At 43.9% G+C, this 27,330-nt stretch overlaps 1 protein-coding gene across 2 annotated transcripts; it reads left to right on the top strand.

The window, feature by feature from the left end:
* The first annotated feature begins 256 nt into the window (after positions 1 to 256).
* On the top strand, positions 257 to 25,130 carry Nusap1 (nucleolar and spindle associated protein 1). 2 transcript variants are annotated; one of them, XM_038331069.1, is made up of 11 exons: positions 257 to 362; positions 3,377 to 3,445; positions 5,376 to 5,519; positions 8,826 to 8,982; positions 12,096 to 12,194; positions 13,953 to 14,062; positions 16,692 to 16,870; positions 18,441 to 18,601; positions 20,384 to 20,500; positions 22,734 to 22,842; positions 24,497 to 25,130. In XM_038331069.1, the coding sequence occupies exons 1-11, from the start codon at positions 270 to 272 to the stop codon at positions 24,591 to 24,593; spliced, it is 1,335 nt and encodes a 444-aa protein (XP_038186997.1). In that variant the 5' UTR covers positions 257 to 269; the 3' UTR covers positions 24,594 to 25,130. The 2 variants fall into 2 exon arrangements, with proteins under 2 accessions (XP_038186997.1, XP_038186996.1); XM_038331068.1 differs by having other exon boundaries at positions 16,689 to 16,870.
* Positions 25,131 to 27,330: the final 2,200 nt, after the last annotated feature.

The following is a 27,330-nucleotide window of genomic DNA, read 5'->3' as shown; positions in this document are numbered from 1 at the left end:
GTCCTCATTGGACAACATGCTCATAAGACACGCCCACAACCCGTGGAGCGTTGCGTGTTAGGCGTGCGGTATAGAGTGTTTCAGCCGCTCTATTGGCCAACATCGGAAACTCCACCCTCGAGGCGTTCAACCAATGGACGCACAGCAGTCTTCATTTTAAACCGAATATAAAAGTCGGCTTGTCAACGCCTCGGGTGGCGCCAGTTTTGAACGGTGTTGTTTGAGTTGTCTGGCTGTTTTTCTGGGTGTCGCCGGGATTGCAGAACGCAATGACCGTCCCCTCTGCAGAGGAGCTGGACTCCTTCAAGTACAGTGACCTGCAAAATTTAGCCAAAAAGCTGGGCCTCCGGGCTAACCTGAGGGTACGGTGCTGGCTGGTGGTGCGGGCAGTTGGGTGGGCGGGGTAAGAGACCTGGAGTGTGGGGGACACGGGGCGAAGGGACCGAGAGAAACCCCCGGCGACGCTGTTTTTGGGTGAGTAGCTTTGGTTCACGGTGGCTGGAATTTGTTTAACGAAAGAGAAGCTATGACTGTTATTTTATCTGGAGGCTTTTTTCCAGGAACTCATAAAGACCTTTTACTGGAAACGCCAATGATACTTACCTGGTACAGATGGGAAACGCAGGCCCATAAGACATAATCAGTATATTGACTAATGCCGGTTATTAGGCAGTTGAAGGAAAAGTTGAATTGGCTTCTGGAAATCTCCAAACTACTATTGTTCAGTAAACTCTGTTAGTATCTTCATTCTCATGGGCCTTTATTGGGGTGCCTAGCCATCCCGGCATACACGGATCACTTTTGTGATGGTATTTTTCAAAACTTGTTGGGACTTTTGCAGGGTGTTTAGAGAAAATGATTTATTGTTAGATTGGGGCTTGCTATGTTGGAGTTGAGATTTCCCACATGTGTACCCCAGAGATTTGTACAGCAAACTGGTATTTAACCTAAATATCTGTTCAGTCATCACAAACGGAATGAGGCCACAAATGCTCCTCCGGTCTATAGGCTTGTACCACCACCTCTGCCTAACTGTAATTAGTTATCACACTACCTCTAATCTCATTTGTATCCCAACCCTAGCCCACCTCTCTCACGTGGTTTAGGTTTTGCTTCCTAGCCTCTGATGTGTTATTTCTAGCTTACTTGGTTAATACGCTATTTTCACATTAGTCCAATGGGAAGCAGCTGCAGGCTTGTCTGTTCCGTTCACCAGTCCTCAGCTTCTAGAACAGTGCTTAGCACACACACCTGGGGTTGTAACCCACATGGCCGAAGGAGAGAGTTGACTCTTGAAAACTATCCTCTGAACCCCACATATGCACTGTGACACAGTTTGCACCTAGCTGGGTGGTGATGGTGTAGACCTTTAATCCCAGCACTTGGGAAGTAGAGACAGGTGAATCTCTGTGAATTCGAGGCCAGCCTGGGCTACAGAGCGAGTTTCAGGACAGCCTGTCTCAAAACAACAACAACAACAACAACAAAAATTACCAGGATGACCTCTTCTGAGAGGAAACCTCAGGTTGGTTAGGTTCATTAAGTAGGAAATTTTATTAATAGTTGGGTGGCTTCATTCAGAGAACTCTAGTACAGTTGAAGTATGTGGCTTAGGCTCACGCCCCAACAAAGCTTCTGTACTTAAAGGGCAGGCAAATTTCAAGCTTTGCCATTTACTACTGACTAATGATAAATCGTGTGAGAAGGAAAGCCAAATTTAGAGGCTGAGCCCATCTTAAGTGCATAGAATCATATACATACAAGAAACACGGACTGACCATGTTGTATTTATATTCTTAGGTGTGTGTATAAAACAACATGAATTTGAGAGATAGCAGGTCCAGGTACATGAATAGAGGTTGAAGGGGAAAGGAGTGGTTGGGAGCAGGAGTTGTAATTGTATTTTAATTAAAATTTTAAGGCGGTTGATGGGGTGCATGCCTTTAATCCCAAACACTCAGGAGTCAGAGGCAAAGTCAGGCAGAACTCTGAGTCCAAGACCAGCCTGGTCTACAGAGCTAGTTCCAGGACAGCCAGGACTACACAGAAACCCTGTCTTGAAAAAAACAAAAACAAAATTGTTTAAGTCTTTTTTTTTTTTTTTTTTTTTTTGGAGGCAGGGTCTCACTATACAGCTCTGACTGTTTTGGAACTCACTATGTAAACCAGGCTGGCCTCAAACTCAGAGATCTGCTTACCTCTGTCTCCTGAGTGCTGGCTGGGATTAATAGCATGTGCTACCATGCCCAGCTAAGAATTTTTTAAAAAAATATAAATAAAATTTTTATTTTTTAAAAAGTGTTGAGCTGGGCAGTGGTGGCGCACGCCTTTAATCCCAGCACTTGGGAGGCAGAGGCAGGCAGCTCTCTGTGAGTTTGAGGCCAGCCTGGTCTACAAGAGCTAGTTTCAGGACAGACTCCAAAGCTACAGAGAAACCCTGTCTCAAAAAAACAAAACAAAAAAAAAGTGTTTGACCCTCAACTACAAATCTGGGTATAATAGGGGGAAAAAGGAACCTAACTAATATACTTGACCTTTCATTATTTTGAAATAGGGTCTCATTCTGTAGACCAGGTTAGCCTAGAAATCTCAGGGAATTGCTATCCTGACTTCATTTGACCTTTAAAAACGGAAAGCCAGTCGGATTATTATTTGTCTTCCAGAAAAGACAGGGAAGCTTTCCTAGAGTGGAAAGTGAGTTCCCTTTTCCCAAGAGCTTGTATATGGTACCACCTGCCCACCAGAGAAACTGGCCCAGAGAAGTTTCCCTAGTCAAGTTGATATTGCTGCCGATTCCTTTGAGGGTTTCATCCGTCTCTACAGTTCAGGCACAGTTCTGATATCCTAAGCATCCAATGTTTGCCCACTGCCCTGAAGTCAACTCTTTAGAGACTGCTCTTTGCTGCAAGGACAAAGTTTATTCTCAAGGGGCCTTAAGAAGCAGGCCTAACTAGCAAAACTGCGCTCCTGAATACTTTTTTATTAGCTCAGGGTTCCAGCCATGCCGAACTTGGTCATCATCTGACCTGTTTTCTTACCCTTGCTTTTTCTCCATCTTGTTCTCTCTGTGTGACCCTCTCTTCTCCATTTTCAAGATCTCAGCAACCCTAGCCAGGACATCTGTCTTAAATCTGGGGCATCCCATCACCTGCGGGTATCGGTCCTATCGAGCCCACATACAAAGCTTGCTCCCCATTGTATTGCATTGTATGTCTGTTTTCTTGACCTGATTTTGTCGCTGGAGTGTGAAAATAATTTCTGTCCAGGCCACTGCCAGCCTACCCAAGGACATTCAGTAAATAGAGGAAAGGGGTGTCTTGCATTGCTTCCTTACCTATCTGACTTTGGATGTAATAAACACTCTTCTTTTTAACAGGCAGACAAGTTGTTAAGAGCCTTGAAAGCCCACCTGAACCGAGAAATAAGGAAAGAAAATAAAAATCAGGTGAGTAATGTTCTTTATCAGTTATTAGCTAGTAAAATGTTGTTTAGTTAAAAAGCAATTAATACTTAATTCGTGAGACTTAAGATGTAGTAGACGGTGTAAAGGCTTATACTTGTAAGCCCAATATTGGGAGGTGGAGTCAGCACAGGCTACTAGAGGTATAGGTCAGATCTTGAACCTAGCTCAAAACAAAGGAAAAGATATGTTTATTATTATGTGATGTTTATTATTATATGATGTTATCATCATTAGTAATAGGACCAGGAACTGAATTGTCTCATCATTGTTATAAATGATGAAAATGCCATATTGTCTAATGAATTAAGATATCCTTAGGCAAATGTAAAAGTACCTGGATGTCATGACACATGCCCTGCACTCCAGGGACTGAGGTGGAAGTTCAATACCAGCCTCAGCTCTTGTAAGACCCCGTCTTCAAAAGAAAACCAAAGGCCAGGCCTGATGGTGCATGCCTTTAACCCCAGAATTCAGGAGGCAGAGGTAAATGGATATCTGTGTTTGAGGCCAGCCTAGTCTACAAAGTGAGTTCTAGGACAGCCAGGGATACACAGAGAGACCCTGTCTTGAAAAACAAAACAAACAAAAAAGAAAACAAAATAAACAGAAACCAAGTTAAGTATAGGTTCTGAGATGTAAGAGACAGCAAGAGAAGGTGTGGGGAGAGATTAAAGTCATAAACACCCAGGTTAAGAAACAGGTCTTCTTCAAGTTTTCTTTTTGTTATTGTTTTTAGGTTTGTTTGTTTTGTTGTATGGGAATAAGATCTCTGTAAGAGCAACAAGTGCCCTAACCACTAAATCATCTCTCCAGTCCCGTTTTGTTTCTTTATAAAGTGTGTGTGTGTGTGTGTGTGTGTATGGTAAGAGAATGGGGAGAGCATGTTTGTGGATTCTTTGGAGTGACTCCAGCCAGAAGCTGGAGTTACAGGAGGTTGTGAGTTGCCTGTCATGGGTACTGGGAACCAAACTTCAGCCCTCTGTAAAAGTGGCAAGTGCTCTTAACTGCTAAGCCATCTCTCCAGATGGCTTTGAAAATTTTGCTTTTGTTTTGAGACAAGGTTTCTCATAGGCCAAACTGTCTTCAGATTTGATCTTGACCTTTTAATCCTCCCGTTTTTACCTCTAAAATGTTGGCATCATAGGTATGTGCCATCATGCCCAGTTTTGAAATTTTTACTATTCTTATTCATCTGCTGATCTCCCAGTTGTGTGCATGTGAGACTCTAGCTGGCTTTGGGCTCTACGTAGACTAATGTGGCCTTAAACTGAGATCTACCTGCCTCTGCCTCCTAGTGCTGGAAATTGAGGTTCTAGCCACCACACCTTGCCCATTTTCTATATTCTAATATTCCTATTATTTTCATTGCCTTCTATCCTGAGTTCTTTGGGGTTAGTTCGTGTGTCTGCAGGTCTATCAGAATGTCTCTTCCTACTGCCCTTGTCCCTTTGTTCCTTATCTAGTACCCTTTGTTAATGACTTCTATATGTCAGTGGGAAAGGTTCCTTTCATTACTGAATATCCAATATTAGCCATTAACAATGATTTATTTTGTTTGTTTGTTTTGTTTATTTTTGGGGACCGAGTTTCTCTGTTTATCTCTGGCTGTCCTGGAACTCACTCTGTAGAGCAGGCTGGCCTCAAACTCCAGAGATCCACTTTCCTCTGCTTTCTGAGTGCTGGGATTAAAGGCGCACACCACCACTGTCCAGCTAACAATGATTTCTTATATAAGCGGTCTGTTTTGGATACTCTGTTTTCTTACCATACTGTATTCATATAGTAACGTTTCACTTTTCGTTTATGAAAATGCAAGTGCTACTTCCTTCTGTTTATCTGTGACAAGTCACTGGCTTAGGATGCAGTTGCTACTGTACATAAAGGATATGGCTCACATTGTCTCGTCTTCTAGGATGAGAATCAGTCTTCTGCATTCTCCTGTGATGAGACCGAGGTACAGATTAGCTGTGAGGAGCAAGCTGAGAGGGAACCAGTCGATCATGTCACCAAAACAAGAAGGAAGCGCAAGACAGACCATGAAGTTCCTAACTTCCAGGTAAGTGGAACTATGCAAACCGAAGAGAAGCCACCATAGGACCATAACCTTCCATAACAAGCATATTTTTAGTGAGCTTTCCTTCCCTGGAGACCCAGATGGCTGGAAACATACAATACGCTGCAAGCCCCTCAAAAGTTACATGCCTGTGTCTACTGTACCCCCCACCATACCTTTGTCCCCAGCACATGGGAAGAAATAATGAGTATGAAGTACAAACTAAATACTCACTAAAGGGGCTGGAGAAAGATGAGAGATGGCTCCGGGGTTGAGAGTGCTCGCTGCTCTGGATTTAGATGCTGGTGCCCACATGAGAGCCAGATGTGGTCTCATGCACAGCTGTAGCTCTAGCGCTGAGGGAGTGGACGCAGCATCTCGGGGACTTGTTGGCTGCCAGTCTAATAGAGAGCTCCCTCCCCACACACACAGTGCCTTCCTATCCCATGTATACATACTTCCATGTGCAGTTCATACAAAAATTGATTGGATAAATGTGGATGCTCATGTGTCGTTCACATAAGTTGTCTGCCATCAGCCTGGAGTGTACTTTTAAGTTCTCTTTCTTAGTTTGCTTGGCCTGGTCATCATCCTGTGCTTAGTCTTTCAGTAGTGCACGGTCATGCTGGATAGCCAAGCACTTTCCTCACTTGTTTGATTACACTGACTTTATTGTTTATTTTTAAGCATTTTTAAAAGAATTCTTTTTTTTTTAGCCTGGCGGTGGTGGTGCATGCCTTTAATCCCAGCACTTGGGAGGCAGAGGCAGGCGGATCTCTGTGAGTTTGAGGCCAGCCTGGTCTACAAGAACTAGTTCCAGGATGTCTATGGCTGTTACACAGAGAAACCCTGTCTCGAAAAACTTTTAAAAAAAAAGAAAAAATTCTTTTTTTAAGATTTATTTATTTCTATGAGTGCTCTGTCTGCATGTTCCTCTGCTCACCAGAGGAGGGCATTGGATCCCATTATAGATGGCTGTGAGCCACCATGTGGTTGCTAGGAACTGAACTCAGGACCTCTGAAAGAGCAGTCAGTGCTCTTAACCTCTGAGCCATCTCTCCAGTCCCGGCCCTCAGCTTTTTTTTTTTTTTTTTTTTTTTTTTTTTTTGGTTTTTCGAGACAGGGTTTCTCTGCAGCTTTTTTAGAGCCTGTCCTGGAACTAGCTCTTGTAGACCAGGCTGGCCTCGAACTCACAGAGATCCGCCTGCCTCTGCCTCCCGAGTGCTGGGATTAAAGGTGTGCGCCACCACCGCCCAGCTCAGCTCTTTATTAAACCAGTCACAGCAATATATCTTCACAGTGTACACATCCCACAACAGGAATTCTCCTGCCTCAACCCAAATGTTGGAAGTATAGGAATGAGCCAACATGCCTATCCTAATTTCTATTTTTTGCTTTATAGTGGTTTTTAAAAATTATTTTTCTTAATTTTGGGGGAATGGGGGACAGAGTTTCACTATGCAGCTGTTCTAGAACTCAGTCTACAGACCAAGCTGGCCTTGAACTCACAGAGGTCTGCCTGCTTCTGCTTCCCAAGTGCTGGATTTAAAGATGTGTGTATGTCTTAGTCAGAGTTTCTATTGCTTTGAAGAGACGGCTTATAGTTTGGGACTAGCTTACAGTTTAGAAGATTTAGTCCGTTATCACCATGGTGGGACATGGTGTTGGGCAGACAGATATAGTGCTGGAGAAGATGCTGAGAGTTCTACATCTTGATCTGCAGGCAACAGAAGGAGTCTGTGACATTGGGCTTGAGCACATGAGACCTCAAGACCCACCCCCATAATGATGCATACACAAAGCCACATACCTCTTAATAGTGCCACTCCCTATGGGAGCCATTTTCTTTCAAACTATCACAATGTGTGCCACTATGCACAGCGTTAATTACTCTTTTAAATTTACTTTTTTACCTGTATGACTGTTTCGCCTGCATGTATGTCACATGTTATGTTCATTCCTTGTACCCTTGAAGGCCAGAAAGGGAATTAAATTCCCTGAAACTGAGCCGGGCGGTGGTGGCACACGCCTTTAATCCCAGCACTCGGGAGGCAGAGGCAGGCGGATCTCTGAGTTCGAGGCCAGCCTGGTCTACAAGAGCTAGTTCCAGGATAGGCTCTAGAAACTACAGAGAAACCCTGTCTCGAAAAAAAACCAAAAAAAAAAAAAAAAAAATTCCCTGAAACTGGAGTTAGAGATGATGTTGACCCACCATGTGGTGCTGGTAATCAAATCCAGGTCCTCTGGAAAAGCATCCAGTGCTCTAAACAGCTGTGCCATCTCTCCAGCACCTTAATACCATTCTAAAACTTTGTTGTGCTGGGAGGGGCTATTTTGGGGCTGGGGTACATGCTATGACTTGCATGTGAAGGGGATGGGTGGGGACTGGGAGTACATGTTATGACTTATATGTGGAGGGGATGGGTGGGGGCTGTGGGTGCATGTCATGACTTACATGTGGAGGGGATGGGTGGAGTTGTGGGTACATGCCATGACTTGCATGTGGAGGGCCTATGGTGGGGCTGGGGTACATGCCATGGCTTACATGTGGAGGGGATGGGTGGGGACTAGGGGTACATATCATGGCTTACATGTGGAGGGGATGGGTGGGGACTGGGGGTACATGCCATGGCTTACATGTGGAGGGAATGGGTGGGAGCTATGGGTACATGCCATGGCTTTCATGTGGAGGTGATGGGGGGGGGGGCTGTGGGTACATGCCATGACTTGCATGTGGAGGGGATGGGTGGGGTTGTGGGTACATGCCATGACTTACATGTGGAGGGGATGGGTGGGGACTGGGGTACATGCCATGGCTTACATGTGGAGGGGATGGGTGGGGACTGGGGGTACATGCCATCGCTTGCACGTGGAGAGGGGGTATGATGGAGGTGGGGCATGTGCAAGGCTTGCATGTGGAAGTCAGAAGACAACTTTCAGAAGTATTTTTCTCTTTCCGTCATGGAGAAACTCAGGTTTATTTCCCAGGAATCAAACTCAGGTGTATTTTGTATTCGGTTTTGAATTAATTTGGGTTACTTCATGTTCAGCTTTTCCTGTTGCCAGATTCTTGCCCCACGTTTAGTTGTATGGCCCCACGGATTAAGAAGATGTGTCTCAGCATTACTTCCTGGGAACAAACCTTCCATTCTTTCTAGTGGCCTCTAGTATCTCCATTTTTGAAATTATAGTCTCAGAACACTGGGTCAAACGAAACCACTCAGGAGTCTTATTCCCCTATTGTTTTTCTGACCGACCCTCACCCCACACACACACCTTATTTTTTTTTCCTTTCAAAATTTGTTGCAGGATCATTCTGCAATAAAAAGAAGCAATCCTGCTACATTACAGAACCAAGAAAAGCAGGAAAACCAAGACCTCAGAACTACTACACAAGTTCCTTCTCTGCCAGACCAGAGCCAGGAAGACGGGAGTGCAACTTCCTCAGGAAGAAATGGGGCCGATGGTATGCCAGCCAGGAATTTCAAATTGAAATTGCTGGGGGGTCATGCGTTTTAGTCCAAGGAATGCAAGCCAAGAAGTTTGAAAGTACAGAAATTGAGTCGTGCATGGTGGTGCACACCTTTAGAAGGTAGAGGCAGGCGGATCTCTGTGAGTTTGAGACCAGTGTGATCTACAGAGTAGGTTTTAGGACAGACAGAGCTACATAATAGAGAGAAGACCCTGTCTCAAAAACCAACAAAACAACAATACCAAAATAAATAGATTAAGTAAACAAACAAAAAACCCTTAAAAAAAAAAAAAGAACAGAAATAGATTGTGTTCTAAATTTGGGAGCTATAAATCTAAAGTCCAAATGTCAGTAAGCCGTGCTTTTCTGACACACTGGGTGTCTTCTCTGTTTTTGTGCCTTGTAGTGGCCATGCCAGTCTGTTTTTGGCCGTTGCCACATGTTCTGCTCGCTGCCTCTGCTGTCACATGGCATTTATATGTCTTTTTTTCCTTCCTGTTATATGGGAGGCATTTATGTGCCTGTGTATTTGTCTATGATAGATCCTCCCACTCCAACCCATGCTGGCCTCACACTCACTGTAGTCTTCCTGCCTCCTCTGTAAGGCTTCTGGGACTGATTATCTGAATCTGTTCCAAGGACACTGGTCCTATTGGTTTACTGCCTACCAAACAACCTCTGTTTGGTTCAGTATCTAGAGACCCAGTTCCTAAGTGAGTTGAGATCACAGGTGCTAGATTGGGAACTAACTTGTCTTTGGAGGATCACAGTTCACCTTAGCCACACTGGGAGCTTTCATGTGCTTTACAGTCAAAGTAAAACCTAGAAGTAAATGCAGAAGGCCCCCGAGTCATTTATATTTAGTTGTTGTTTGATGCTGGGGTCAGACTCGGGAGCCTGAGGTGCCGCACAACTGCTCAGTGCCTGAACTACGGCGTGTGTGTGTGTGTGTGTGTGTGTTTTGAGACAAGGTTTCTCTGTAGCTTTGGAGCCTGTCCTGGAACTAGCTCTTGTAGATCAGGCTGGCCTCAAACTCACAGAGATTCCCCTGCCTCTGCCTCCTGAGTGCTGGGATTAAAGGAGTGAGCCTGACCTGAACTACATCTTCAACCATGACTTTTATCCAGAGCAGAATAAGAGGTTTCTGAAAGCTTGGGAAAGTTAATCTCTCCTTAGTGACAGAAGAGCCCATTTTGTTCTCTTTAACTTTTCTGCATAACTTGAGACTTATGCAATCACTGCCTGCTGCTTCTAAGGTGCTTACGTGGGTGGTGACACCCGCTTTTCACAATATATATACCTGTCTTTCTCAGTCATCCTTAATCTCAACATTTGGGAGACTGAGGGGAATGCTCTAGAGTTCAAAGTTAGTCTGGCCTACAGAATAAGTTCCAGGGCAGCTAGGGCAACATAGCGAGAAACTATAGATAGATAGATAGATAGATAGATAGATAGATAGATAGATAGATAGATAGATAGATAGATAGATCATGCTTTCATTATAAACTTTTTCAACTAACAGATTTTGTTTCTTTAAATTTTTTTATATACTTTAAGAATTTATGTGTATGTGTGTTTGCTTGCAGGTATATATGTTTACCAGGTACATGCCTGGTACCTATGGAGTTCAAGAGGGCATCAGACCCCCTGGAACTAGAGTTATAAATGGTTGGGAATTACTATATGGGTGCTGGGAAGTGAACCCAAGTCCTCCAAAGCAACAGTGCTCTTAACTGCTGAGCCGCCTCTGCAGTGCCTTCAATTAAGTTTTAGAAGAGCAGAAAATTCAGTTGGTCCATCCTGACGGCACTGCGTGCTCTTTGGTTTTATTGCTTAGGAAGCCTGCCAGTTGTCATGGGTCATCTCTGTGGTGGGTTCCTCTTGGCAAATCTGCCTGGGCTGAGACTTACTGGAGTACAGACAGGAAGTAAGATTTAGGGAGATGACGGCCTATTACAGGGCCTACCAGAGTATGGTGCAAAATGCCACTCAGATTTCTCAACTGTAAACATTTGACTTTTCCTTAGTTTTTCCTCATTCTCTCTCTCCCTCCTTTTTTCCCTTACTTTCTCTCTCTCTCTCTCTCTCTTTCTCTCTCTCTCTCTCTCTCTCTCTCTCTCTCTCTCTCTCACACACACACACACACACACACACACACACACACAGACACACTTTCTCCCCTTGAACTCTGAGAAAAATTCTGGATAGATGGCCTCTTTACTACAACATGTGTTTCTTTGCTTGAGAGGTGTGTGCATTATTTTATTATCTTGTTTTGATTTACTTTTTCTAAGACATGATTTTATGTAGTCCACATTGGCCTGGAACTCACTATGTGACTGAGGGTGTTTTTGAACTCCTGTGCCCCTGCCCTAAGTGCTGGGATTACAGACATGTGCCTCCATGCCTGACTCCTTATCTGGGTGTTCTTAGATAAGAGCGTTCTTACACAATGTACAAAGAACATAAGTCCATATTCTATCGTGCATCATTTAAGAAACCATGACTTGCCTGTCGGTTTTGGTGGTGAACACTTAAATCCCAGCACTCAGGAGGCAGAGTCAGACAGGTCTCTACGATCTCAAGACTAGCCTGGTCTTCATAGCCTGGTCTTCATAGAGAGTTTCAGGCCAGCCAGGGCTACATAAAGAGACCCTATCCCAAAAGAAGTAACTCGCACTTAGTGTGTTTTGATTGAATAATAATACCTGCCATTACTAAAGGCTAACAGACACACTTCCTGTTTAACTGTGCCTCTGACAAGACCAAATAAGACATAGCTCATAGAAGCAGATAAAATAATTTACCCTTAGCTGGGCAGTTGTGACACACACCTTCAGTACCAGAGACAGGCAGATCTCTATGAGCTCAAGGCCACCCTGGTCTACAGAGTGAGTTCCAGGACAGGCTCCGAAGCTACAGAGAAACCCTGTCTCAGAAAAGAAAAAATTTACCCTCTTTCTTGTTGTTTCTTTGTTTAAGTTTTGTGGTACTAAAGGTGGAACCCAGGGCCTTGGCATTCTTAAAAGTTTTTTCTATCTCTGATTATTTAAGTCAACAGAGTTTAATGGAAAAAGTTTTAATTTGTTTTATATTTGTATATTTAGACAATAGAAATTCAAAGAGGCCTTTGGAAAAAAGATCTCTGTGCACAGATGGGTTTTCCAAACTTGGGAACAATAAAAGGACTGCAGCCACTACACCAAGTAAGTTTTGTATACAAAGACACAAAACAGTTGTTGCCCTCCTTCAGATTCCTGTTGGATAGGCAGTGGCTGGCATCAGCTAGAATCTCGGGTATGGGGACCAGGGCTTATGTTCTACTTTCTTGGGTTCCTAGCATCAGGACATTAGGAACCTGATCCTCTGACTTTCTCAGTGTAAAGTGGCAATGGCTGTACTTCAGTACATGGTAACATAGGTTAGTATATAACTGGAGAATACTTTTTCCACTACTTACTGTGAAATACTATGTTTATGCTATAATCTCAGTGTTTGGTACTAGAGGCTTGGTTACGTGGCTTTGGACCAGCCTGTCTAATAGTGTAACATTCTGTCTCCAATACATCCCAAAAAAAAAAAAAAAAAAAAGTTAAACAGTTTTCTCATCTGCCTTATGTTGCTTGATACATTGATGATGATGATGATGATTTTGGTTTTTCAAGACAGGATTTTGCTGTAGCTTTGGAGCCTGTCCTAGAACTAGCTCTGTAGACCAGGCTGGCCCCAAACTCAAAGAGATTTGCCCGCCTCTGTCTCCTGGGTGCTGGGATTAAGGGCGTGCACTACCACCGCCTGGCTGACCCATATAGATTTATAACAATACTGGTTATCATATAACCAGTATAATAATCGGGAATGGAGAGACGGTTCAGAGGTTAAGAGCATGCTGCTCTTCAGAGGATCTAAGTTCAGTTCCTAGCAACCCACACAGTGGCTACAACCATCCATCCAGTTTCAGGGAATCTAACTTCCTTCTCTAACCTTCTTGAGCACCAGATATGCTCATAGTACATATACATACATGCAGGCAAAACATTCATACATATGAAATAAAGTAAATTAAAAAAAGAAATTCAATAATGGAATAGCATACGGTAGATCTGGCAAACCACTCTCTGCTCACCTTGATAGTTCTAAATTCTCTGAGCTAAAGTTTTTGCCTTTTGGGTGGGTCTTAATGTAGCTCAGGAGGCCTCAAATTTACTGTATATCCAAGACTGGTTTTGACTTTTTGGTCTTTTTATCTCTTCCTACTCTGTGCTGTGTTTATAGGCATGTGCCACCACACTCAGCTTAACTTTCAAATTTTTATATATCTATTTATTTTATTTGGTTTTTCGAAACAAGGTTTCTCTGTGTAGCTTTGGAGCCTGTTCTGGAACTCACTCTGTAGACCAGGCTGACCTCAAACTCAAAGAGATCTGCCTGCCTCTGCCTCCCAAGTGCTGGGATTAAAGGCGTGCGTCACCACCGCCCAACTCAGAATTTTAAAGGGTTTAAAATAAAATGAGACAGAAACCATACTAGTCTAACATATTTACTATTTGAGCCTTCACAGAAGTCTAACCTAGTGCTTTCTCGGCATAAACTGTCCATTTCCAGAGGCTAGAGAAGTACCTCACATGGTAGAGCATGTGCTTAGCATGCAGGAGGCCCTAGGTTTTAGTCCCTATCACACATGCACACACACATGTGCATGTGTACAAGATATCTCTTGTAATGATTAAATAATGGCCCTTTAACTAGCTGAGGTGGAAGAAGACAAATCTCTTGTTCTCCAAACCAAGACGTCAGGGAACTAGTCAGTGAGATGTGAACGCTTTCCCTGAGTTTCCAAAGGCCGAGCCTTCTGGAATTATGCTTTAGTCAAGATGATATTAAAGTTGAACAAATGTTGAAAAAAACATAGAGCTAAAAATACATTTTTATCTGACTATTTTCATATTGTGATAACATTCTAGACTTTAAGAAGCTTCATGAGGCTCGTTTTAAGAAAATGGAATCCATTGATGAATATATTGTGAGAAAAAAGAAATACTTTAAAGGACACAATTCACTTAATGAACTAAAGGTATGCAGACAAAATGCATGTTTTGTTATTGTTTTTTAGAACTAATTTATTTTCTTTTGTGTGTGTGAGTGTTTTGCCTACATGTAAATATGTGTATTGCATACCTGGCTGGTGCCCATGGATGTGAGACATGGGGTTGGATCCTCTGGAACTGGAGTTACAGATGGTTGTGAGCTGCCATGTGGGTGCTGGGAATTAAACTCAAGTCCTCTGGGAGAATATCTAGTGCTCTTAACCACTGAGCCATCTCTCCCTCCCTATCTTCTTTTTCTTTTTCTTCTTTTTTTTTTTTTTTTTTATTAAGACAGACTTACTGTGTAGCTCTTGCTGTCATGGAACTCACTATATAAGCCAAGTGGCCTCAAACTCAGAGATCCACCTACCTCTAACTCCTGAGTGCTAGAATTAAAGATGTGTGCCACTATTCCCACTATTCCCACTATTCCCAGTTTCTTGTTAATTCTTTTTTAAAAAATAATTAATTTTTTTAAAATTTCATTTTACATTCTGACCACAGTTCCTCCTTCCTTCCCTTCTCCCCTTTGCATTAAGGCTGAGCATGGCATCCCACCATAGGGAATGAGCTCCAACAAGCTAACTCATGCACCAAGGATAAATCCTGGTTCTGCTGCTGGGGCCCCTCAGATAGTCCAAGCTTCACAACTGCCTACCACATAATGGAGGGGCTAGTTTTATCCCATGGAGGCTCCACAGCTGTCGGTCCAGAGTTCATGAGTTTCCATGAGCTTGGTTCAACTGTCTCTGTAGATTTCTCCATCATGATCTTGACCTTCCTTGCTCATATATTCTCTCCTCCCTGTCTTTAACTGGATTCCCAGAGCTTGGCCTGGTGCTTGGTTGTGGATCTCTGCATCTGGTTCCATCAATTACTGGATGAAGGCTCTATGATATTTTGTTAACTTTTTTTAAAAAAAGACTTATTTATTATGTATACAGTGATACCTGCAGGCCAGAAGAGGGCACCAGATCTCATTAAGGATGGTTACGAGCCACCATGTGGTTGTTGGGAATTGAACTCAGGACCCTTGGAAGAACAGTCAGTACTCTTTTTTTTTTTTTTTTTTTTTTTGGTTTTTCGAGACAGGGTTTCCCTGTAGTTTCTAGAGCCTGTCCTGGAGCTAGCTCTTGTAGACCAGGCTGGCCTCGAACTCAGAGATCCGCCTGCCTCTGCCTCCCGAGTGCTGGGATTAAAGGCGTGCGCCACCACCGCCCGGTAACAGTCAGTACTCTTAAGAGCTGAGCCATCTCTCCAGCCCCTAATATTTTGTTAATTCTTAAAATTCATGTTCTCAGACTAAACTATTTGTTATCTGCCCTTTTGTTGTGTAGTCAAGGCTGTGTGGTGGAATATTTACATATGTAAAGATGAGTTACATTTGTTGTGTAGTCAAGGCTGTGTGGTGGAATATTCACATATGTAAAGATGAGTTACATTTGCCTGCCTAAGGCACCTGATTAATAAAAAGCTGAACAGCAGAGAGATAGGCAGGACTGGTGGACAGAGAGAATAAGCAGGAGGAGGAATCTAGGCTCAAGAGAAAAGGGAGAATGAGGGAGAAAGAGAGGAAGATGCCCAGGGTCAGCTAGGCAGCCGCCAGAAAGCCAGACATGGAAGAAGCAGGAAAAATAGGATTAAATGCATGTGCCATCTTAGCCCTTCTTGTTCTTTTTGTTTTGTTTTGTTTTTAATTGTCATAGGATTTTATGTAGTCTAAACTAGTCTTGAACTGTCTCTGGGTGAAACTGTGTTATGGGAATTTCACTACAAATTCCTTTCCGCCAATAGTTTTTTGGGTACCAGCCTTACGGTGTGGCTTCTGTGTACAGACATGACCTCCCTCCCTCCCTCCCTCCCTCCCTCCCTCCCTCCGTCCCTCCCTCTCTCCCTCCCTCCCTCTCTCCCTCTCTCCCTCCCTCCCTCCCTCCCTCCCTCCCTCCCTCTCTCTCTCTCTCTCTCTCTCCCCCAAGACATGGTTTCTCTGTAGTTTTGGAGCCTGTCCTGGAACTCACTGTGTAGACCAGACTGGCCTCGAACTCAAAGAGATCTGTCTGTCTCTGCCTCCTGAGTGCTGGGATTAAAGGCGTATGCTACCACTGCCTGGCCAGACATGATCTTTTTCTCATAAATGAAAGGGAAGGTCTCTCTTTCTCTCTCTCTGTCTCTTTCTTTCTATCGTGTGTGGTGGTCAGAGATCCGATTGCAGCTTCCAGGGCCGAGGACTTGGTGGCTGTCTACCTTATTGTTATTCATGAGTGTCTGCCATAAATATTTGATATCCCTTTATTTCAGGCTCTTGCGGACTCACCCATGCTTACAAGACTGGCCATGAACTCCTGATCTTCTTGCCTCTACCCTCCAAATGGAGGGATTACAGGGAATATACCTTCCCACCTGGTTTGAGAACAAGCTCTTATTTTGGAAGTTACATTGTGTGCGTGTGCATGTGCTCATGTTGAGGTCAGAGGACCATTTGTGAGAGTTGGTTCTGCCTCTGTCATGTGGGCTGTGGGATGGAATGCAGGCCATCGGGGCCTCTGCCTTTAATCATTCAGCTGCCTTGCTGGCCCAGATTTTAAATGGTGTTTTTTTCCTTCCTTTCAAAAGCAGCTTGAGAAAAAAGGGAGAGGGACCCCCGTTACAGCAAGAGGAAGACTCTCTGTTCCCTGTACTCCTGCCAGGCAGCAATTCTCAGAAGACCAGTCCCGCGGCCCTGAAAGTCAGGATACTATGTGTCTAATGGCGTCAGGCAAACACTCTGTGCTTTCAGCAACTAAAATGAATGTCAGGTAAAGAGGTTTTCTTTCTTAAGTGTATGCAAGTGTGTGTGCGCGCGTGTGCATGTGCACACTGGGACTTAAATCCAGGGCCTTGGGTATTCTAGACAAGGGCTCTACCAGTGTTCAGTTATGCTTTGTGTGTGTGTGTCCATGTAGGTTTGTTTGGACAGAAGACAACCTCCAATTGTCACCATGGGCCTTCTGTGGTTTGTTTTTTGTTTGTTTTTAAATTTTTTGAGGCAGAATCTCCCACTGTCCTAGAATTTACCAAGTATGCTAGTCTAGCTGGCTCACCAGTCCCAGGAATCCATGACTCTACTCCCCATTGCTAGGATTACAAACCCATACCACCACACCTGAGGTTTTTTGTTTTTCGAGATAGGTTTTCTCTGTAGTTTTAGAGCCTGTCCTGGAACTAGCTCTTGTAGACCAGGTTGGCTTTGAACTCATAGAGATCCGCCTGCCTCTGCTGGCATTAAAGGTGTGCGCCACCACTGCCCAGTTCACACCTGTTGTTTTCAGAGATATTGAAATGTAGAATCATGTCTTAGTTACAGTTATTATTGCTATAAAGGGGAGAGAAGCATTTATTTGTTTGTATTTCCACATCCTTGTTCATTATTGGAGGAAGTCAGAACAGGAACTCAAGCAGGGCTGGTACCTGGGGCAGGAACTGGTGCCGAGGCCATAGAGGGGTGCTGCTTACTTGCTCAATCTGCTTTCTTACAGAACTAGGACCACCAGCCCAGGATAGAACCACTCACAATGGGCTAGGCCCTCCCCCATTAATCACTAATTTAGAAAATGCCCTACAGCTGGGTTTTATGGAGGCATTTTCTCAGTTGAGGTTCCCTCCTTTTAGATAATACTAGCTTGTGTCAAGTTGACATGAAACTAGAGAGCACAATCACAAAAATACATGTCTTACATTTGGCATGAATAAAGAGTGAGTTCATTTATGCTCCACTAACCAAATGAGGTTGTTCGAGGCAGATGTTGCCATGGCGTCCCTGTCCCTGGCAGAACAGTCTCCCGTCCCTTTGATGTGGCCAGGAGGAAAAGGCAAAAGGACGGCATCTCTGGTTCCTGCCCTGGACCTTGAGTCCCATTCCCTTCAAGTCCGTCATTGACCAACACAAGAATACCAGAAAATACACAAACGTACTTTATTTATTTTTTAAAGGCTTATTAATGTGTGTAAGCATTTGACTGCATGTGTATGTACCACTTGTATGTCTTGTGCCTCTGGCCAGCCAGAAGGTGTCAGATCCCCTGGAACTGAAGTCACAGATGGCTGTGGGCTGCCATGTGTGTCCTGGGAACTGAACCCGGGTCCTTTGTATGTGCATCCAGTGCTCTTAACTGCTGAGCTATCTCTCCAGCCCCTCAAAACTTACTTTATGAATAATGGAAGTTGACAAGAATATGTCTTTTGTGTGAGAGAGGTCCATTCACAGCAGTATTTCCTGAGGCTCATGGGTCGCCTGGTGCTGGCCAGTGTTTCCATTTACAAGTTCTCGGTGACCTTGGTTACTCTTGTTACAAGTCCTCACGGCTCTCTCTCCATGATTGCATTTAGGTTTTCAGCTGCTACCAAGGATAATGAACATAAGTACTCACTGACCAAGACTCCAGCCAGAAAGTCTCCATGTGTGACCCTACTTGGGAGTGCTTCAAAAGGCCAGGCTGTGTTCAGGACACCTAAGTTAAAGAGCACAGAGAGGAATTCTACTACTGCAGGTAACAAACAAACAAACAAACAAATAAATAAATAAATAAATGGTTTTAGAACTTCTGAAACCAAGCATACCTCTTTTCTCTAAGATCTCTTCATGTATATAAGATCAAGGGCAAAAAGTCATAGCATATTCGTCATTTGCAATGGTGAAGGAAATGCTAGAGACATAAGCTATAAACTCACACACATCAAGGTTCTCCTTGGAATCTTGAAAATGTCAGGCGATAGCTGGTACTAGACCAGAGCAGTCCGTGGTTTCCGACTGGAGAAGTCACTGCTGATAGTAATTGGTCTGGAGACACAAGGTCTCTAATGGGGTCATGGCCTAACTGAATAGGAAGAAGGAAAATTAAATTCAAGGGGCCAGGGCTAGGAGACGGTTTAGTGAATAAAAGCACTTGTCTATTTTCTTTCAAGACAGGATTTTTCAGTATAATAGTTCTGGCTGTCCTGGAACTCACTTTATAGCCCAGGCTAGCCTTGAACTCACTGAGACCCGCTTGCGTCTGCCTTCCTATTGTTGGGATTAAAGGTGTGCGCCACCACACCTGAAGCACTTGTCTTTTAAACGTGGGACCTGAGTTCAAATCCTAGAACCTTTGTCTAACAAAAGAAAGCTGGATGTGTTGACAGCTTATTGTAATCCGAGTGCCAGGGAGACGAAGACAATGACCGACTCCCTAAAGGTCACCAATAGGTGAGATCCAGGCCATTGTGAACCTGACCTCAAAACGTGTGTGTGATCTCTCTGTGCCTGTTTCTGACTGTGTGTCTGTCTGTCTTTCACGCACAGTGCAGCTGAGGCTGGCTTGGACTCCAGTCTTCCCGCCTTCACCTCGCAAGTGCTGCAGTTAGTGTCGTACCCTGTCACTCCCCGTGATAGCTATCCGCTTTTCTCTTTTTTATTTAAAAAAGAGTCATATATGTGTATGTATGCACACGCACGTGTGCCAGAGCACACATTTGGAGGTCAGAGGTCAAACTGGGGCTCACTCTATCTTACCACCATGTGGGTTTCCAGGGGTCAAATGCAGGTGGTTAGGCTTCATGGGAAGCACCTTTATCTGCTGAGCCATCTCCCCAGCGCTCAGCTATTTCAAGGCTTCTGTACTCAGGTGATCCTAGAAAAGGTTGAACCAACCATTCAGAATATTCAGGGGCTGCTAACTGGAGAACAAACCTCACTGATTACGTTCCTCATCGAGCTCACACCCCTTCTTCCCTTCTTTCCTGTAGAGCCCAGCATCTACATCAGTGACCCGTACAAATTAATTCTGCCTCTTATAATAAATAAATTGTTATAGCGAAAGAAATGTCTTAGCTCTGGAGGCTAAATCAGGATCCTAGTGCGGCTGGGACCGAGTAAAGGCCCCTCACTTACCGAGCTGCGGCTGGGACGGAGTAAAGGCCCCTCACGTTCCAGTCGCATTCTCAGACGGCAAACCACGTGTCTTAGTCCCTGTTCTGCTGCTGTGAAGAGACACCATTGAAATGTTTCTGTGCCCCAGAATCGGGTCTCTACCAATGCAATAAATTAGATCAGGCCAAATTAAGAATTAATAAATCCAGCCCGGCGCTGGTGGTGCATGCTTTTAATCCCATCACTTGGGAGGCAGAGGTAGGCGGATCTCTGTGAGTTCAAGGCCAGCCTGGACTCTTACATAGAAAAACCACGTTCCCCCCAAAGAATAAATAAATAAAGTTCTTTGGTGTTTTATTTGTTTGGGTTTTTGTTTTGTTTGTGTTTTCAGTTGTTTGGGTTTTTGTTTTGTTTGTGTTTTCAGTTGTTACCCCATTCAAGTTGGCAGCTGAAGCAGCACAGACTCCAGGCTCTAGTAAGAAACCGGTCTTTGATCTCCAGGCAAGCTTGTCTCGGCCTCTCAACTACAAGCCACACAAAGGTATGTGGGTGGGATTGTTGGGAAGGGCAAGGCTGGAGGGCGATGGTAAACAGCTCTGCATCAAAACACATCGAAGACCCTAGAGGGGTGTGCGTGTGCATGGGTGTGTGTACTATTATAAGGTATATAGTAGCAAAATGCTTCCTGGCAGTCATGAGACTCTGAATTTGATCCCCAAACACTGCAAAACAAGAGAAAAAAAATCATTCTATGACTTGGAAAAATCCTACTATGGAAATTTTGTACCCCTTCTTCCACATGAGTCTCTGACTTAAAAGAGTTTCCACTGAGTGGAAACCAACTGATCTGCTACGCATTTGTTGACCGAGACTATAACTTGTGGATGCTGATGTCAGCCTAAGGGTCTCCTGTGCAGCTTTTCTGTCTTTGCCCGACACAGACAGGGTACAGAAATATCCATTTGAGTTTTCTTTGTTTTGAGACAGGACTTCAAGTGTTCTAGCTATCCTCAAATTTGCTCAAAGCCAAGAATAACTTTGAACTTCAGAATGATGGGCTCTTCACTTTTTAAATTTTTTAACCCTTTTTATTTTTTTTAAAAGAATATTTAGTTCTGCTCTCAGCAGTTCTAAGGTATATATCAGACTGACTTTATTTTGTTTATGGGGTTTTTGTTGTTTGATCTTTGTTGTGATGTTTTAAGAGCCAGGGTTTATTGTGTCTTACATTTGGGGATGGGTCCAGTTCATTTTGGTGAAGGCAATGGGAAAGAGCATGAGGCTGGCCCGTCACATTGTCACAGTTGCTCTAAGCAGATCCAGTTCAACATGGCAGGAAGACATGCAGCAGGAGAACGAGACCACGCTGTCAAATCGTGCTGGCTGGAAGCAGAGTGGCTTTTGATTCTGGGTCTCACTCTGTGGCCAAGCCAGTCTGAAACTCTCTCTTTCTCCGAGTGAACTCCTCATGGCCTTTCGCTTCCTTCAGCTTCCCAAGGTGTGGAATTACTAGTGTGAGCTGCCGTGCACATTACCCACACAGGTGTTATACACCCACACACATGTCTACAAATAATTAAAAACATCTTTAAAATCTTAAACATATGAAGTTATTTTTTAAATGCTAATAAACATACAATTTTTTTTTCTCTTTTGATAATATACAATTTTAAGATAAATTATTTGATTTAATTGTTTTATTCAGTTTGATGTATAATTAAATTAACAACAAATTTAGTTATTGATATTTGTTTAGATTTTTTTTTTTTATTATGTATACAACATTCCTTCCACGTATGCTTGCATGACAGAAGAGGGCACCAGACCTCATTACAGATGGTTGTGAGCCACCATGTGGTTGCTGGGAATTGAACTCAGGACCTCTGGATGAGCAGTCAGTGCTCTTAACCTCTGAGCCATCTCTCCAGCCCCTTGTTTAAATTTTTAAAAATATTCTGTGTAGGCCGGGCGGTGGTGGCGCACGCCTTTAATCCCAGCACTCGGGAGGCAGAGGCAGACGGATCTCTGTGAGTTCGAGACCAGCCTGGTTTACAAGAGCTAGTTCCAGGACAGGCTCCAAAGCCACAGAGAAACTCTGTCTCGAAAAACCAAAAAAAAAAAAAAAAAAATATTCTGTGTACTGTCTGATGTGCGCATATAAGCGCAGTTATCCAATATCCTGGAACTGGAGTTGTAGGGGCCGTGGGTGATGAGAACAGTAGCACTCTTAACCACTGAGCCCTCTCTAGCCCCCTGTATTAGGGCTTTTCCCATGACTTCCTCAGAGTTTAAAACAAAATGACACCAGGACCAGAAAGATGGCTCAGCAGGTAAAGTCACTTGCCACCAAATCTGACAGCCTAACTTTACAATTCCTAGGACTCACATGGTGAAAGGAGAGAGCCAACTGCAGCAAATCGTGTTGACCCCCACACATGCCTTGGCAATGCACACAAATAAATGTGGGGGGAAATCTTTGTACTCAAAAACAATGTATGTCCAGGCCAGTGAGCTGCTGAGTGGGTAGAGGCAGCTGCATAACTCCGACCGTCTTGAGTTCCGGCCCCAGAACTGGTGGAGGACAGAACCAGCTCTCTAAACCTGTCGTCTGTGCTTACGCTCATACAAACACAATAACGGTACAAGTTTCTTATTAAAGCACATTATTTTTAGAGGAAACTATTCACAGTGAAATCAAGATACACTTCAGAAAATACATGCAAATATCTATCAAGCAGAGTATTAACCCTAACCCTGTCCTTTTCCTCACCCAGGAAAGCTGAAACCTTGGGGGCAATCTAAAGAAAACAGTTCTCTGAAGGAGGACGTGAGCAGAGTTAGCTTCCACCGGAGAACTTACAAGCAGCCTCATCTCCATACCAGGTGAGTACATAATTACCTCAGAGTTTCTAATTTCAAAACACAGTGTACCAAAGTGAGGGGTAGGCTTCAAAGGAGTGTCAGAAGTAGGGTGCTCTCTGCCATTTGTGTTGACCTAACACAGTGTGTGCGACTAGACATTCTGCAGAGAACAGTTTAGTTCTTACTTACAGTTCTGGAAGCCCAAGGTGCTGGTAGAATCTTATGCTATGTCACAAGATGGCAAATGGCCTGAGTGTGCCTGAGATGTACGGACTAAGCAATGGGAAAGGGTTCTGTTGTCTTTTGTTCTTTTTCTTTTTTTGAGACAGTGTTTCTCTGTGTAGCTTTGGAGCCTGTCCTGGAACTTGCTCTGCAGAGGGCTGGCCTCGAACCCACAGAGATCCACCTGCCTCTGCCTCCTGAGTGCTGGGATTAAAGGTGTGCGCCACCACCACCTGGCTCTGCTGTCTTTTTAACAGCCTCCTCCTTGAAGAACTAGTTCATTCCTGAGGCTTGGCATTAATCACTTCCAAGGGTGGTACCCATAACCTAATTCCATAGCCTAATTTTATTTTCCTCAAGGCCCCACTCACTAAGGATCCCACCACCTCTCAATACTGTTACATTGGGGACCAAGCTTAGATAAACCAGATTTAAGTCACTTTTAGAGTCAGCCGCCGTTAGAACTTACTTTAAGTGAGCTAGGGCCTGGAATACTTCATAGTGTACCTTTTGTTGTTGTTGTAAGGGTTTGGATTTGTTTGTTTGGTTGGTTTGTTTTGTTTTGTTTTTGAGACAGGGTTTCTTTCTGTAGACCTGGCTATCCTGAAACTCCCTCTGTAGACCAGGCTGACCTTGAATTCAGAGATCCATCTGCCTCTGCCTCCCAAATGCTGGGACTAAGGCACGTGCCACCACTGCCTGCCTATGATAACCTATCTAAAATTGTAAATTTTAAGTATTCTCAGCTCTAGAAAAATGAATTCCAAACTGGGTTTGCAATGCACCCTGAATACTGCTTCATGTTCCGTGGGACCTATTTCCAACAGCACATGTAACAATCCCTACAGACACCAGTGCTCAGTTATGAGCAGGTACAAGTTCTCCACTCTCAGGCAAACTAGGCATGTAAGGAGTGAGGCCCCACACAGACCCAAGCCAGGTGTGGGCCTGAGAGGCTGCAGCTGGTCTGGGCTGAATCACATTTACTGCCTAGGACTCTCCCCATGCAGGTTACCTATCATCCACCTCTTGCCTCTATCCATTGCCACCAAGACCTTTTACTCCCTATAAGATAGCATGAGCCTGGAGGGTCTTTCTTTTCTTGTCTCTAGTCAGTGGACCCCAGTTCTAGTACTGTGGCCAAACTCTATGTTTGACTTCTCATTCTTTAAAACTGCTTTTTGAAGTACAGGCACCAAATTCAGTCACCAACGGTGTCCTCTGGTTCTTGTTCATGCATGACTTTAGAGTGCTGAGTTACTATGACAACCTGCAGCCTTTGCACGCAGTGCTGGCAAATGTTGGGAGGAGCCTGAGGTAGAGCCCAGTGCCCTGTAGATATGTTACATGCATGTGCCAGATGCTATAACTAGCTGCCTCCTCAGCAGTGCATTCTCTAGTGTCTTCCAGAGCACCTAGATCAAGCCTAACAGAACCTGTCTGTCCCTCTTAGGGAAGAACAACGGAAGAAACACGAGCAAGAACGGAAGGAGAGGAAAGCAAAGGTCCTGGATGCTCGCAGAAACCTGGTCAGGACTAAAGCCCATTGATCCACCGAGTCCTTGACTCCCAACTTGTTTCTCTTTTGTAAATGTTCATAACCTCCTCTACTCCATCGAAAGTTCTTTTCTACCATAACTTTCGGGCATAATTTGTGGAGTATCTGTTGTGTGCTATAGCTCTGAAAATACATTCTCACCTGTAAGTTCATAACTAAAGTGGTTTTCACCTCTTGTCCTGTAGAACTCTGCTTTTTAGAGACTTGTCCTTGGGAGTCTTGACATAGGTTTTTCATGCCAAGGTCCTGCTAGCTCTAAGAGAGACAGCCTGCTTCCTTTCTGGACAGAAGCAGTTCCCTCGTGACAGCAAGTCATGGCGGAAGCTTAGCATGCGAGTGTGAGTTAGATACAGTACACAGGAAAGGGAGGCTGGAGAGGCCACCTCTGCGTTCACTGTCTGGAAACCTAACGATCTTGTCAATTTGGTTATGGTTCACTATTTTATCTAGGTAAAAACATGACTTAGCTTATAGGAGTCTTGTTCAGATCATTTCATGTAATTGCCAACTGTCACTCATTATATTTTAAAAACAGAATTCCTTGGCTCTTTCTACTTGTTAAATAAAAGCCATAGGGCAGAGGGTGTGCCTCAGTCGTACAGCCTTGTGCACCACACACTGGACCCTGGATTTGACCCTGGTACCAATCTGAGAAACCGAGATTCTCATCAAAAGCAAAACTGAGAATTGCAGCTATCCAGGCTCTCTGTCAGACTTAAGCCTTCCTAGCTGTAAGGAAGAGAGGAGAGCAGCTAAACACAGCCTTGAGTTCTTTGCTCTGCCATGTGACGATTCTGAGTTGTGTGTAATGCTTATGGTTGTCATAAATAAAATGTTTTCGTTGTGATAGGTTTATTCTTTTTAAATAGAAGTTGCCCAGGATTTAGATGGCATCAAAGGCCTTGTAAGTACTTACACATCCTCCACACCCACTTCTCTTCCGCAACAAATTTTTTTCTTGAAGTAAGGTCTCAGGTAGTTCATACTGGCCTCAAATTCATTTTGTATCTGAGGATGACCTTGAACTCCTGATCCTCTGGCCTCTACCTCCCAAGTGCATGCTGAGTTAGGTGTATATCATCATGCCTGGCTGTAAAGAAGTATTCTTCTTTTTCCCTTTGCTACTGGGTTTTGAATCTAAGGCCTTGAACTTACTACTAGAAACAGTAAGATAACAAGGTTAAAAGCCAACAGTTCTATCTATATATACTAAAAATCCATAAAGCTGAGCTGAATGTGGTGCATAAACCTATGATCCAGTACTCAGGAAGTAGGGGAGGAAGGATCAGAGGCTTGCCTGCCTTAGCTACGTGAGCCCCTTTCAGAAATAAACTATAGTGCTAGGTGGTGTGGCTTGGTGGGGAGCTCTTGACTAGCATGCATAAGGCCCTGGGTTTGACTTCCAGTGCCAGAAGTGGGGAGAAAACCCTTAGAGTTGGAGAGAATGCCCAGTGGTTAAGGTGTGAACTAACAACTCTTGCATAGGACTCAAGTTCAGTTTTTAGTAGCCAAGTCAGGCAGCTCACAACCAAGAAGAAATAAAAAGTTTAATTTTTAAAATTAAGTGTATGTGTGTGGGTATACATATGAGTACTCTACCTAGGGGGATTCCACACCCTTCCTAGCCTTCATGGCTGTCAGCACTCGTGCATATACCCACACACATAATTTTAAAAGATTAAATCTTTTTTTTTTTTTCTTTTTGGTTTCTCGATACAGGGTTTCTCTGTTAACATCCTGCCTGTCCTGGAATTCATTCTGTAGACCAGGCTGGCCTACAGAATCCTCAGAGATCCTCCTGCCTCTGCCTCTCAAGTGCTAGGATGAAAGGCGTGTGCCCCTATCACCCGGCCTGAAAATTAAATCTTAAAAAAAAAATAAACTAACTAGGTGTAGTGGCATCTTATTTTACTTTTTGATTGCTGTGACAAAACACTATGACCAAGGCTCCTAGAAAATGTTTAGTTTGGGGTTAACAGTTTCAGTCATTAGAGTCCATGATGGCCATGGTGGGGAGCATTGCAGCAAGGCAGGCAGGCATGGTGGCATGTTGCTGGTGCAGGACTTGAGAGCTCACTTATATCCTTATTCACAATAGGAGGCAGAGAGAGCCTAAGCCTTTTGAAACCTCTAAGTCCACCCCCAGTGACACACCTCCTCACCAAAGCCACATCTCCCATCCTTCCCAAACAGTTCCACCAACTGGGGACCAAGTATTCAAATATGAGTCTATGGGAGCCACTCCCCTTTAAACCACTAATGGTGGCTCATACTTTTAATCATAGCACTTGGGGTAAAGAGGCAGGATTGCTGTGAGTTCAAGGCTAGCCTGGTCTATATAGTGTGTTCCAGGCCAGCCAAAGCTATATAGTGAGACCCTGTCTCAAAACAACAAAAACAATGCTCAACAATTTCCAAAGGATTTATCACATCCCATAATACCTCAGTTAAGAATCAAACCTTTAGGACATGGGCCTTTGAGAGCCACTGCATATTCACAATATAGTGAAGGTTTATATATTAGAAAATGTAAAATATTGTGGTGCAGGAGAATTGTCTGTATTCTGTCAGTCATGTTTTAAATAAATGCTGATTAGCCAGACAGGAAATATAGGCGGTAAAACCAGACAGGAAGTAGAAATGATGCAATGAGAACAGGAGAATTCTGGGAAGGAGGAAGTTGATTCCTCCCACTCCTGCCCAGACCACCGAAGCAGCAGGATGTGATC

Source organism: Arvicola amphibius, chromosome 5, assembly GCF_903992535.2.
Source record: "Arvicola amphibius chromosome 5, mArvAmp1.2, whole genome shotgun sequence".
NCBI lineage: Eukaryota > Metazoa > Chordata > Mammalia > Rodentia > Cricetidae > Arvicola > Arvicola amphibius.
The sequence above is the reverse complement of the archived record's forward strand: the minus strand, read 5'-3'. Positions and strand labels throughout refer to the sequence as shown.

Bases quoted from the DNA above. Each gene is read 5' to 3' on its own strand.
- Nusap1 (XM_038331068.1), top strand. From the start codon at position 270: ATGACCGTCCCCTCTGCAGAGGAGCTGGACTCCTTCAAGTACAGTGAC. The intron at 5,520-8,825 runs GTAAGTGGAACT...AATTTGTTGCAG, and splicing joins ATGAAGTTCCTAACTTCCAG to GATCATTCTGCAATAAAAAG. The intron at 8,983-12,095 runs GTATGCCAGCCA...TTGTATATTTAG, and splicing joins AGGAAGAAATGGGGCCGATG to ACAATAGAAATTCAAAGAGG.